The sequence below is a fragment of the Anabrus simplex genome, chromosome 1 (genome assembly GCF_040414725.1).
Source record: "Anabrus simplex isolate iqAnaSimp1 chromosome 1, ASM4041472v1, whole genome shotgun sequence".
Classification (NCBI taxonomy): Eukaryota; Metazoa; Arthropoda; class Insecta; order Orthoptera; family Tettigoniidae; genus Anabrus; species Anabrus simplex.
Genome location: NC_090265.1, coordinates 637,514,076 through 637,528,880, shown reverse-complemented (window position 1 = coordinate 637,528,880; position 14,805 = coordinate 637,514,076). Strand labels below are relative to the sequence as shown.

The following is a 14,805-nucleotide window of genomic DNA, read 5'->3' as shown; positions in this document are numbered from 1 at the left end:
ATATTACTAGCTGTTCTAAGCACGGACATAACCGGGGCCTACACTACATAATATCATATTAAAAGACACATTTGCATAATGCACAAACAGACACAAATACCATTTTTGCTAAACCCCGGACTCCTCATCTATCACCAAGACCACACAACGTGCACATAGGTTCTGTTTGAACTCAAAAATATGTGCACATAATTACGAAACATACACAAAATATATGGATATATACAATTCATGCACACGGGAGAGCCATTCCTAGAAGAAAAACAGCATGGTTATCACTGTCTCCGGCCCAAAGCGCAAGCTTGGAGCAGCTCGCTCAAGGGCGCCATCATGATCCGGGGTCGAACTGGCAGACTCCCGACCGAGAGGTACTGTGGGTTTCTGTAGATCCCTAGAATAGTTACAATCTCATATCGCCGGATATCTGGGGGGATCCCTACTCATTTATTAAATACCTTTAAAAGAAATCGCCGTGATCTTATCATTATACAAGTATTCTTAGCTAAGCCATTTAAACCAACCGAGGGGAGCGCGAGGTTGACCCAGGGCTCCAAGTTAGTCTTAACACAATGGTTTAAAGGGATCCCTCTGTCACGAGGGCGAGAGCCTGACATTCACAACAAAAGGAAGGCCGGCCATTCACTTCGCACGGCCGTTCTGATTCTTCTCTCGCTCACACGTCTACCCTCTCATCTCGGGGACACACATTCATGGCCCGCTTCATTTGCTTATATCATTATGGAATTTCCATGAAATACTCTTTTTATTCACTCCCTTCTCATTATTATCACTGAGACTGTGGGCACGATCACTTCTCAATCATCTCATCGTAAATTCCTATTCGGCCTTCTCACTACGTCTCATATCGCGTATCTTCTTCCCTTGGGCCTATGGCTCTCATGGCTCCTCGTTCATACCACATAAATACACTTATATTTAAACCTTCTGACCAAAGATCAAGGACTCCTGCCCCTGGGTCTTACCCCGGCTATAGATAAAAAAAAACACTCCAAACCATTATGGCCAATTAATCAAAAATCACGGGAAACTTGCATATGGTTCCACACACCTGTCTAAATCACACAATATGTACCTCTCCCGGTCGGGATTTCTTCTTTCTTGCAGTCCATGCACTGATTATATCTGTAAGCTAGGCATGCATTGTCTGACTGACCCATGAGTTTCCCTGGCATATTTGACAACCACGTGGGACAGTGACTACCAACATCTCGACATGTTTCCTTGCTCGCCAACACCATTTTTCCAACCTCCCCTACGGGAAACTCAAATATTCTCCTAACCTTGTTCCCATATCTGCTAGGACATTCTACATATTACTAAAAATATAACCCTCACGATAAGCTAATCATTAAGAAAGAAATATGAGTCGTCCGGGAATTTAGCTCCCTTGAATTTCACTTCCACATTATAAAAACCAATAAAAATTCCATATAGGACATGCATTAACTTACAACATTTTGATATTTACAAAAGAACGCTAATCCTATCCCCGGGTTATGTCATGCTTAGAAATTAAATTTGGACATCACTCATCTGTTTGGTGGCCGTTGTCTCTCCTTCCACGGGAGACCCATGGTGAAGTTCTTAGTACTCCATGACCACTCGGTAGGTGGCGGGCGTGCAGTCCTTCATCCCTGGTCCATACAAGTCAGACATCCTGGGGGACTCGTCACAGCTGAAATCTTACAGTAATCCAAGATGGGTACACTTTACACTCGTCACACGGCCTCTATTTCAGAGTTTACACCACGAATAAGACGGACTTTCAAATTACGGCGGGCGCGTTCACAGTAAGGATCGGGTGGCTCACGAGACTCGAGCCCCTGATTCAAAGTAACACTTTGGGTGATACCAAATTGTGAATTTCACTGACTCATTAAACCGGCAGTTTCTCAGCCGTATTCTGCTACCTGTCGGTAAGTTATGCTCGCGGTTTTTACTAGTTTGACACGCAGCACAGAAACAATACCTAGGCTCGTTTGGCCTCCCGTTCACTTCACAAAGCGTGCTGGACACAATGGCGCTTTCAATACGCGGTCAAGGGTTTCAGACTTAAACTGGGGCACCGCGGGACATAGTGTCCTTCTCAACGACCGTAAAAGAACAACTGTCTCTGCAATGGCCTGCTCGGCCTATATTATCTTGCCCGCCGGAAGCTTGGGGGCGTCAACGTTCACGGTTCATTAAGAACAAGAGCTCCTTTCGTACCAAGAATTGACGATATTGAAATATTGCATCTTGTAGCCCTCTGCCTCCTCTTTCATTTGGGCCAGGCGTGCTGGACCTACGATCAGCAGTTTTTATGTAATTTGCTTCCCGCCTTTGATTAATTCATAAGCGTCCCTCGGGAGGTGGAGTAAACTTTGAGCGCGACTCTTGGCTTGGGTGACGCCGCTGTATCCACATGTGTTAGCGATATGTTACATCTTGACAGCTGGTGACCTCATTTCTTCCCCTGCATAAGTTATTACATATTTTTAGTCTGGGGAACGCAGAAAATTCCGCTCTATTCAATGGTGTGTCTCACATAATTTTCCTATGTCTGGATTAAAATATCATTCCATTGTTTACGCGCCAAAGTCCGACGTTGGCACCCGTGACACGTGCATAAAAAACCGGAAGTTCCTTATGTTCGTTTGGAACTCTGGGAAGCTAGACCACACCTCGGGGCGTATCTGACTACTCCAGCATCGCGTCCCCTTCTATCTCTCTCTGCAAGTTGAGAGCGTATTTCCGCGGGGGCTTGGCTGTTGCTTTGTCTTTCCTTTGTCTGGCAAGTGCTCTTTTCGCGGGTTCCGTTCTGGCATGACGCCGCTCGATTCCCTTCGCCCATACTGCTACCAATGACGCGACCTTTAGGAGTAATTTTAATGGAGTATAAAAGCCCATATCATTCCCATGAGCTGTACAGGACACTGTACGGTTTCATTAGGATGATTGTATGTAATAATAATAATAATAATAATAATAATAATAATAATAATAATAATAATAATAACGTATTGTTGTAATGTACAGAAAATAATTCAATAAAATTAAAAGAGGCGCTAAAAACGGCCTAGCCGTTCGTGGATAATGGGAACAAACTAGTCTAGCCGACAGGGAAAGACAGAGTACATTTTCCTTACAATAGGACCTTAAAAGAATTCGTACTCTCGCGCAAACTTACCACACGTCAGCCCCAGCAGGTTTCAAGCCACCAATAATGGAGGTGGTGATTATTATTTAAAGTGGATGTTCAGTATAGTCGCTCAAAAAAGGAATGAACGCATGATACTGTATATTCCTCACAATTAATACTTTATAATACTTAAAGTTTAATTATTGTCCAAATATAAATCACCTCCCATGTTGATCAAACCCTGTGGGTATCACAACTCACATTATATCTATATCTGAGAAAAGTGTATCTGCAGTAACTGTATAATGATATAACCATTCTCTCCTAGTGCTGAGTGGCTAAGATTGTACAGCGCTGGCTTTCTGAAGGTGCTCAGATGCTGCAAGTTAGCCTCGTCCTCGTGGATTTACAAGCACGTAAATGAACTCCTACAGGACAAAAAACTCCGCCAGTTCGACTCCTCCGAAAACCATAAAATAGTTAGTGGGACGTAAAAACCTTTTTTTCATATTTATTGTTAGTAGAAAGGCTTGTTCAAAAGTGCCAGTCCGGTCGTTTTTGGATATCCACAAATATGCCAGCATCGTGGCTTGTGGGACAAAAGTCTCGGCACCTGGCTGTCTCCAAAAAACCGTAACGTAGTTAGTAGGACGTTAACACCACTATGATTATTATTATTGGTGTAGTAGTTAGTGTAATTAGCTACCACCTCTGGAGTCCCGGGTTCAATTCCCGGCTCTGCCACGAAACTTGAAAAGTGGTACGAGGGCTGGAATGGGTCTATTCAGCCTCGGGAGTTCAAGTGAGTAGAGGTGGATTCGATTCTCACCTCAGCCATCCTCGAAGTGGTTTTTCGTGGTTTCCCACTTCTCCTCCAGGCAAATGCCGGGATGGTATCTCATTTAAGGCTACGGCCGCTTCCTTCCCTCTTCCTTGTCTATCTCTTCCAATCTCCCCATCCCCCACAAAGCCCCTGTTCAGCATAGCAGGTGAGGCTGTCTGGGCGAGGTACTGTTCCTCCTTACCACTTTTATCCCCGATCTAAAGTCTCACGATCCGAGACACTGCCCTTAAAGGTGGTAGAGGTGGGATCCCTCGCTGAGTCCGAGGGAAAAACCAAGCCTGGAGGGTGAACAGATTAAGAAAGAAGAAAGAAAAAGTTCTTATTAATACTATTATGCTAAATGCTCTTAACTTCAACCTTTTCCCTTCTTATACATAATTTATAGATAAATCTTACCCCAATTTGTAGTATGGTCCGTAAGTATCAATATAAATTGTGATACTCCTCATGAAATTTCTAGTTGTCATTTTGAACACTGTCCTTTGTTGCAGGCGTACCCAAAGTACTCCTTCAAGTACGGAGTGAACGACTACCACACCGGTGACGTGAAGAGCCAGCACGAAGAGCGGGATGGAGACGTGGTGAAGGGTCAGTACAGTCTGGTGGAACCTGACGGCAGCATCAGGACTGTGGACTACACCGCAGATAAACACAATGGCTTCAATGCTGTTGTCAGCAAGAGTGGGCCGTCCCATCACACGGGCGGTCTAGAGCACGGCTACGGGAAGTAGGCGACAACACCACCTCTGTCGTCAAAGTTTCATATGCCTCTAAACTTCTTTAATTGGGCTAAATAAGCCTAACTTCTTAAAAAAAACTATCCACAAAATCGACTGAAAAAGAGAATTTGGACAGATCGGTGTCGTGTCTGAGCCATCAGTCCATAGACTGGTTTGATGCAGCTCTCCATGCCACTCTATCCTGCGCTAACCTCTTCCTGATGATCGCCCCCTCTCGTGTAGTCCCCACCCGGAGATCCGAATGGGGGACTAGTTTACCTCCGGAATATTTTACCCGGGAGGAAGCCATCATCAGTACATCATTCATACAGAGAGAGCTGCATGTCCTCGGGAGGTAGTTACGGCTGTAGTTTCCCGTTGCTTTCAGCCGTGTAGCAGTATCAACACAGCTAAGCCATGTTGAGTATTATTACAAGGCCGTATCAGTCAATCATCTAGACTGCCGCCCTTGCAACTATCGAAAGGCTGCTACCCCCCTTTCGATGAACCATTCGTTAGTCTGGTCTCTCAACAGATACCCATCCGATATGGTTGCACCTGCGGCTCGGCTATCTGCATCACTGGGACACGCAAGTCTCCCCACCGCGGCAAGGTCACATGGTTCGCAGAGGAGGATCGGTGTCAGTATTGTAAATTATTGTCGACGAAATAAGTCATCGGTTTCTCCAGATATTCCTGCAGTGTCTGGAGTCATTCTAGCTTATTTTGGGCACTGGTTTCCTTAGATGCTCATCCAGTAACTTTTCTGGTGAAAATTATTCGCTGACACTCGGATTAGAAATTTGGTCATCAGGGCCGTGCAGTAAATATTGCTGGTGTTTATTTAGTGATAGTCTATTAATTATATGCATATGTAGCATCTGGACAAACCATTATCATAGCCCCGCTTCAATATAAAAATATCATTCTAAGCAAATAAACAGCAGATAAATACAGATATCTCCAGATCCCCTCGTAAGTATGGTACGGACAGACGCAAAGAATTGAAAATACGACATGTCCGTACAAAATACGACCGTATGGCAACCCTACCTTAAAGACAAAAACACCTAAACGCCCTAAATATTCTCTCTACGTTGACATAAATCCTTTCTATATTCTAAAGACAATAGAGATACATGGAATATCTCAGATCCTCACATTTTATGTATTCTAAGTAGAAAAATAATCTTCATTGTTGTTCCTTGTCATACACTTTGTTCTTCCTATATGTTATTACGACAACACGTATTAGTCCAATATAATGCAATATACTTCGCCAATATGTTCACATTCGTTATGTTCTTCGTAAGCACTTCAGTGTAATAGTGAAAACAGGATGTGATTTACTTTATTTTGTTATGAATATGCGACTGTGAAAAGAAAACGGAATTATGAGCGGTGTACAGGGAATGAAAAATGCAGGGATAACCTTAATAAAAACACTAATTTTTAGGTCATTATCTGTACAATAGTTCAGAACTGGTCAACTAAACGTTTATGAACAAACCCAGAAAGTACGACTTCGTAAACACCAGTGCGAACTATTAAAACAAAGCTATACACAGTATAATGAGATAGCTTAAGAAGTAAAGATGGATATTTTAAGCTCCCAGAGAACGGAACACAAAGCATATATAGGTTAAACAAGGCATTTAAAACTACATATCGACTTGAAAATAAAGATCTTGAATTTCTTTGACAATCTTTTGCTTGATATTAGGTGAAAGGGCAGATGAATTTTCACGCTAACTGTATTGCTTTACAAAATGCATATTTTGTCAACTTACTTCATTCATTCAGGTCTGTGAACAATTTATCACTTCGTTAATCTAGTCTTGGAGCATTTGGTTCTAAACTTTGTTACGTAATATACATCTCAACAAACTTTTAGAATATCCGCTTGAGAACGTAATATCTCCTGATCCAGTCACGTTTTGTTCCTGTGCACACGAGTTATTTTGAATATAAAATTATGAAAAGAGAATCCAGTCTTGCTCAAGTAAAACAACCAAGAATTACGTACATTGTGGTTTGTCCAGAATATATTTGCAGTATTATTCCAAATTTTGTTGAGGTGTATATTTCAAGGTTTTGTTACTGTACATATTTTTTTATCATCATTCTTTCACCCCCACAAACTCAATAATTTCCATGTGCATTTGTACCATTCCCACTCTCCATGTTTGTGTTGGAATATATTTTTATTATCGCTTGTAATATTAGTGAGCGACTTTTGGATCGTATGAAGTTTCTACATGATCTTCCATGTACTGATATACTGAGTCACTTCGTTTGTGATTACATCATAAACACATTTACTATATTTTATAAATATATATTTTTGTACCATTTTGTATATTTTGAAAAATACACAAGATAAATAAAGAATTAGTATTGTAAAGAGAACATTTTATTACCATGATGTAACCTAAATTGTTTAACGTTCTCCTTTTTGTATTATCCATAGTCCAAATTCATCTTAACTCCAACTTAGAAATCGGTTGTAAATGGAGAAGGAATTTTTCATATTATTTTTGTAATTATTAGACCCAGAAACTTTAAAGAAGTGTAACTAACCAGAAAGGAATGATGCAGGGTTTTAAATTATTCCTTGATATTTTAATGCGTGTATAGAACAGGCACAAGAGGAAAATGAATCATAATTCAAAGAGGGGAAAATCAAAACGCCGAGAATTATCGTTGATAATGTATTTTATATGTGTCTTTTGAGCACGTGAAGAAACTGCTGAATGGTATGAACACAGAATTAAAGAGTGAATGCTAGACGAAACGTAAACAAATATAAAATGAGTAATCGAAAGCAATCGAATGAAGTCAAATGATACGAGAAATAAAAGATTACTATCGAAAGGATTAAGGAAATTAAATTAATATTGTTATTTGGGTTGTTAAATAACCAATGATTGTAGATATTGGAAGGACATAATGTAAATTAGCTCATGGAAGGAAAGAAAATGTCTTAATTAATAATTAATGTTATTGGCTTTACATCCCACTAACTATTTTTCTTACGGTTTTCGGAAACGCCGAGGTGCCGGAATTAGTCCCTGTACGTGTCAGTAAATCTACCAACACGAGGCTAGCGTATTCGAGTACCTTCAAATACCACCGGACTGAGCCAGGATCGAAGCTGCCAAGTTGGGGGTCAGAAGGCCATCGCCTCAACCGTCTGAGCCACTCAGCCCGGTCAAAATTTCTTACCCGAAATGTGTAAATATTAGAAATATTTTGGTGTGGACCATGGCTTTGTATAGAAGTAATAATGGCGTGTGGCCTCCGAAGAGGCCTGGTGCAGGTCTTTCGAGCTGACACCGTATAGGCGACCTACGCATCTGTGAGAATGGGGTCCTACCTATGATGAATTCTAATGCTGAAGACGTCACACACAGCCAGCCCCCGAGCCATCGGAATTAACCAATCAAGGTTAAAATCCCACCCGGCCGGGAATCGAACCCGGGACGCTCTGGACCAAAGGCCAGCAAGTCATGGAAGTGAAACATGGGGAATGGTGTATAATGGAAGAGAATAGAAGCTCTTGAAAAATGGCGTTTCAGATGACAAAATACGCAAGCTTGTAGTTTACTGTGATCTGATGTAATAATAGTCACGGGGCCTTCAATATTACGAGGAATCCTGCTCTGCTTTTTTCTACACACTTTCTTTCCATTCTTCACCTGTATTCTATTCTTCTAGCCTGTGCGTATTTCATTGTACTTTATTTTATTATTTTTATTTATTTCTTCTACCATACTCGTCCCTGATTTGTCTAATGTCCTTGCCGTTACTTCGCAGCGCACATACGGTGTAACACGAAACATCTTAATTGGAGAACGGCCAACTTGATATGTCGCTCTAGCTAGCTCCAGCGACGGATCCAGTCGGCCGTGATTGGAGCTTAAATGGAGCGTTGCCCACGAGATACATAAGGCCGGGAAATACAGCACACTATACTCGGTCTCGAGATACTTCCGACAAGCGCCTCTAGAGTTCTATTTACTGAGCTGTCTCGCCCGCTCATTGCAACACGTTCTAGTGCGAAAAACCTATAAAAATTCATTAAAACTAGCAATTTTAGATGATACCAAACATATATGAGATGAAAAATAGACCAAGAGCAGTTGTATGCCTTACTTTCTACAACGTATTCTTTACACTTTGCTTAAACGAAATAAGTGATTCACGAAAAAAAAAAAAAAAAAAAAAAAAAAAAAACAGAGAAGTCTATTAGCGAGTTTTTCACTTCTTCCCATTTCCTCTAATTCTGTCTCAGTGTATCCGATAAAATGATCGAGATTGCGGTCATAAATAACTTTGGGTTTAATCACCATGTTATGAATTATACGCTATCCTACCTTTCCCTCCACACATCTGATGTTGCGATATTCGTACTGAACCCGCTGTTTGGAGAGCGATGTTATGCCCGTTTCGCCATTAGAAAATCCTATATAATATTTCAGCGTCTTCTGATGTGGTACAGTTAGGTAGTGCAAGGATCTCAGATCTGTAGCCGGTAGGTGCTTTCCTATGCCAGAGGATGCAAATTTTTAGCGTCATTTTTCCTTATTTAACTTTTTCTTCTTGTAAGATACAGTTTGTTCTAACAGGAAAAAAGCTCCTAAATGATCATTTGTATCATTATTTTCAATTTGGTTTACTTTTTGGTCATGTTCAGATACCGTACCTTAAATCATTTTTCTGATGTCATTACCGTATCCTACTTCTCAATATAAATACTGTTTTCCGTAATCTGGATTTGAAATTTCATCAATACATATTTAGATTTAACGGAGATATTCGTAGCCTTTCTTTGACATAGACAAGAGGCTTGTAGGTGCCTCTTTTTTGTTTGTGGGTGACGTAGATCAGGTATATGCTGAAGATATGGTATGTTCATCGTTATCTGAATCAGAAATTTTACAAAATTTTGATGGCAATACGTCATTTCTTGGAGCTGGAGCCTTCCAGCATTTAACACTTTTCTGTTGCGAACAGGATATACACACACACAAAAAAAGAAGGAACTTCATTGGATAGAATTCGCATGATTGATATGCTTAAACTGAAATCTGATGTATTAAAATGAAAGCTACATACTCGTGCCTCGAAATAGCTTGCTTGAATTTCTCTCTTAAACCGCATTCCGAAGGAAAATTATGGAACATCACATTTTCTTGCTTTTTAGCGGTATCCGAAGTACATAGAGGTAAACAACAGTGCAATATGGTTTTCAACCTCGTGAACACTCATCGACAGAAACAATACGCGCAATAAATGGCATAAAATCAACACATTATCACAATTACTCCGTACATCACAATGTTAAAGTCCGTCAAGAGCAGAACAGAAATCTGATATCCAGCGGCCAAACCGTGAACACGGTCGGGCCTTTTTTCAGCGGCAAATTAGTAGCTATGTCCCGGCCAAGAGCTCGTTGGTCCCGGCCTTGTATATCTCGTAGGCAACGAATGGAGTCGTCAACAGGTCGTCAATTCCCACTTGGAATACTTACAGTGAGCCATCTGGTGACAAACGAGGGTACTACTTACTATAGACCACGGCCGACTGGATCCCTCGCTGCGCTGAGGCAGCAAGAGCGACGCTTCAAGTCGGCCGTGTATAGACCAACGATAAAGCATTCTTAAATTCAAACCAAATCTCTATTATAGAGATTGAGACGGTGGTGATTCAAACGTTCATTCGCTTTCATTATTGGAGAAGTCCTCGTGAACAGTCGAGATTTTTTTCTGAGGACGCGGAGCAAGGTTCTCTGCGAATCATAAAGTATTTCACCTTGTTCTTTTGACACGGCAAAAGCCCCAAAAGATTATTGTCATGTGTACAGTTACAGGCCGTGAAAGCATCAATGTAAACATCACGCTTTCTCCCTTAAAATCGTCAAGAAGTATTTTAAGAAACCATATTAGGCGAAATTCTTTAAAATCCGATAGACTGTTTTTGTTTCTCTGTCCATTATGCACCTGTACTTGGTACAAAGTATACTTTGTTTTTAGGCAACCTCTAAATTCTTAATAGAAAATTCTTACTATGTAATATATCCAGGCTGGTCGGAAATAACTTGAACCGGGTATATTAGTGTTAGAGGTTTGATCGTACTGATACATAATTTGAAAAAAAAAAAAAAAAAAAAAAAAAGGAATTTGATATCTCGTGCCGTAGTCATTTTATCACATGCTGAAATTAGTCGATCAGATCGCTTTGCGCGTGAATTCAAATGGGCTCTGGGAAGCAGTGTTGCTAATTCTATACGTGGTTTGACCGGCTTCAGAGCACCAGTAAAAGTAAACACTTCACCGGGCGAGGAATAAGAACACGGGCTTCCAGGCTGACAGGATCGCGCCATAGCAAGTACACGCTACAGTGACACAGGCTGAAGTGGACGGTGTGTTTGTGTTTGAGACTGATTTCTCGGTCTTAAGCCACGTGTAGACTTACCAACACCGCCTCGCAAAGCCCATTTGAATTCGCCCGCGAAGCGATCTGGTTGGCCAACTTTATCAGCTGATAAAATAACAACGGCGCGAGATATCGAATTATTTCTCAAATTATTTATCATCAGGGTGGCCAATCCTCTAACGACCGGGCGAGTTGGCCGTGCGTGTAGAGGCGCGCGGCTGTGAGCTTGCATCCGGGAGATAGTAGGTTCGAATCCCACTATCGGCAGCCCTGAAGATGGTTTTCCGTGGTTTCCCATTTTCACACCAGGCAAATGCTGGGGCTGTACCTTAATTAAGGCCACGGCCGCTTCCTTCCAACTCCCAGGCCTTTCCTATCCCATCGTCGCCATAAGACCTATCTGTGTCGGTGCGACGTAAAGCCCCTAGCAAAAAAAAAAAATCCTCTAACGTTCATATATCCGGTTCACGTTGTGTATACTAATTCGAATTAGTGAGAAGAGAACGACTTTACGAAATTAAATCAGAAGAAAGGTTGACAGGATTCATCCAGGGGTCCTTTAGTCGGCTTTGGAAATAAGTGCAGGATAATTAAGAATAGTAGGGGTGACCAAGATACGAATGAACTTCCTCAACCTGTTTCCAGTCTTTCGACCGGGTCAGGAATGGAATGAATGAAGCCTCCATTTAGCGGCGAGGATAGGAAATGTGCCGGCTGCCGAAGCCTGTCGCACTCTTCTGGGGCAATGACAGATGAAATGTTATTGGAGAGTATTGTTGGAATGAAAGATGTCAGGGAAAACCGGAGTACCCGGAGAAAAACCTGTCCCGCCTCCCCTTTGTCCAGCACAAATCTCACATGGAGTGACCGGGATTTGAACCACGGTATCCAGCGGTAAGAGGCCGGCGCGCTGCCGCCTGAGCCACGGAGGCTCACCAAGACACGAATATGACGTACAAATTGGGGAAGATATAGGATGTACTGTAGTAGATAAGAAGAAATGAGGAGATTAGCACAGGAAAAGGCGGTGCAGAGAATGCATTAAATCACAGTTTGTGGACTGACGACAACAACAACAACAACAACCATTTTATGACACGACAACTTGTTATAAACGTTTTAGGACTGACACAAAGAAGTCAAACAGTTGAGCTTACCGACTAATTATACTTGTTAACTTCAAAACACCGTTGATATACTGGTGTCAAAATCTTGAAAGCAGCCTTCTGCATGTGGCTGAAGCCTTCCCTCGAAGCACTCTGGAGAGCTGTGAATTCGTTATACTGCCTTCCTTTGGGTAGTTTTTACAGCCTGGGGACCAGAAAGAATATTGCTCAGTATCGTGACAGATGAGTGTGGAGAATGCAGAATAACGTGTACCTTGTGTTTAGCAATATTCATAGACCGACACATAAGGCCATTTTATAACTTCTAATTCTAGCTGGAAACATTAATATTATTGTATTTCTCACTGAATGGAACTCTAATGAAACAGAAATCAATCAATCAATCAATCAATCAATCAATCAATCAATCAATCAATCAATCAATCAATCAATCAATCAATCAATCAATCAATCAATCAATCAATCAATCAATCAATCAATCAATCAATCAATCAATCAATCAATCAATCAATCAATCAATCAATCAATCAATCAATCAATCAATCAATCAATCAATCAATCAATCAATCAATCAATCAATCAATCAATCAATCAATCAATCAATCAATCAATCAATCAATCAATCAATCAATCAATCAATCAATCAATCAATCAATCAATCAATCAATCAATCAATCAATCAATCAATCAATCAATCAATCAATCAATCAATCAATCAATCACCACTGATTTGCATTTTGGGCTGAGATTCCGCATCGTTTCTTTACCTGGTCCTTCCTAGAATAATATCAAAGAAGTTGGAAATTTATCAAACATATAATTTGGTAAATTACTCCAATCCATAATTCGTCCTCCTTTAAACGAGTATTTTCCCCAATTTGTCCTCTTGATTCCAACTTTTGTTTCATATTCTGATCCTTTCTACTTGTAAAAGTTCCAATCACGGTTCTTCGTCTACTAACGTCATTCCAAGCCATCTGCGCACTAATAAATCGGAATATCCCGCTTAGTCGAGCACCTCGTCTCCTTACTCCCAAGTCTTCCCATCTCTAAGTTTGCAACATTTTCTAACACTACTCATTTATCGGAAATCACCCAGAACAAAGCGTGCTGCTTTCCTTTGGCTCTTTTCCAATTCTCGAATAAAATAATCCTGTTGGGGGTTCAATATATTGGGGTCGTACCGGTGACTTTTACGCCATCTCCTTTACCAGTTATAAAAAGAGGCGAACGGTCGTATTGGAAGATTTATTGTATTAAGTTAGGCAAGCTTACATCAGGTCTGAAGAATATATCTAGATCTGCGATATTCTATTTGATAAATGACTGACATCTTCAGTTTCACCTATTTCAAACGATTATTTCGGCGAATTTTTTCCTTCTTGAAGAAAATCCCTTAAGTAATTTTTTACACGATCGGTGATCTTAATGCTATTGGTATGATTTTTTCACTGTGAACTTAAAATTACTCTATATTTGCCCAGATCCATTTCAACATACAGCCTCTCTATAGTACATGAGACAACAGGTTCAAAACACTGGCTACTTTACGTTTTCTGGAACGTACTGAAAGTTCTTCCTTTTCAGTTTTTCTAGACTGGTTTAAAAATTCACGTTTCACAGAATTTAAAAAAACGAATGAAGAATGCATGAACACATTACTTAAATAAATAAATTCAGGTTCAATTTATACTTTAACACATACTTATCGCTATAATATGTTGAATTTTTCATCTTCTGAGATAACGATTCAATTAGTAATAAATTGTGCTGGGAGACTTCAGAAAAAATGTGTTTCCACTTCATCGGGTAGACTTGCAGAATTTATACACAGCTCTTTCATTTTATGACACAAAACTGAAATGTAAAACAGTTGACTTATGAAAAAAGAAAATGAAAATCCTCGACAGGATCAGGAATGGAATGAATGAAGCCGCCATCTAGTGGCGAGTATAGGAACTCTGCCTGCTGCCGAAGCCTGTCGCACTCCTCTGGGGCAATTATTGATGACTGACAAATGAAATGATAGTGGAGAGTGTTTCTGGATTTAAAGATGACAGGGAAAACCGGAGTACCCGGTGAAAATCCTGTCCCGCCTCCGCTTTGTCCAGCACAAATCTCACATGGAGTGACCGGGATTTGAATCTAGCGGTGATAGGCCGGCGCGCTGCCGCCTGAGCCACGGAGGCTCCAGGTGATTTATGGAATTTAAATATAACCTATTCAAGTGTGTGAAACTGAAATATAATTGTAAATGACGAACTAATGTGAGCTAATATCATGTTTGTGAAGACAAACCAAGTACTGGAAACAATATTTTAAATTACTTCGTACAATGTTACTAAAATAGATTGAGTAAATCATGAGTTGCTCAGATGGTAGAATCCTAGATGGCAACTTCGAATCTCGGCTCAGTCGAGCGGTGTTTGAAGGTACTCAGATACGCCAACCTCATGTCGGTAGAGTAACCTGCTCGTAAAGGAACTCCTGCGGGACATTCCGGAACCTGGACGTCTAAGAAAACCATAATAGGGG

The 14,805-nt window shown here is 40.8% G+C and overlaps 2 protein-coding genes across 2 annotated transcripts in view; one reads left to right on the top strand and one right to left on the bottom strand.

Annotated features, from left to right (window-relative positions):
• LOC136883329 (adult-specific cuticular protein ACP-20-like) overlaps positions 1 to 4,717 on the top strand; it is a 28,434-nt gene extending 23,717 nt beyond the window's left edge. Inside the window, exon 3 of the mRNA XM_067155602.2 lies at positions 4,478 to 4,717. Within this exon, the coding sequence (XP_067011703.2) occupies positions 4,478 to 4,717 (240 nt within the window). The remainder of the gene's footprint in view (positions 1 to 4,477) is intronic.
• LOC136871551 (uncharacterized) overlaps positions 1 to 12,437 on the bottom strand; it is a 209,331-nt gene extending 196,894 nt beyond the window's left edge. The window contains exon 1 of the mRNA XM_067144990.2: positions 12,301 to 12,437. The gene's annotated coding sequence lies outside the window, so the exon portion shown is untranslated. The remainder of the gene's footprint in view (positions 1 to 12,300) is intronic.
• Positions 12,438 to 14,805: the final 2,368 nt, after the last annotated feature.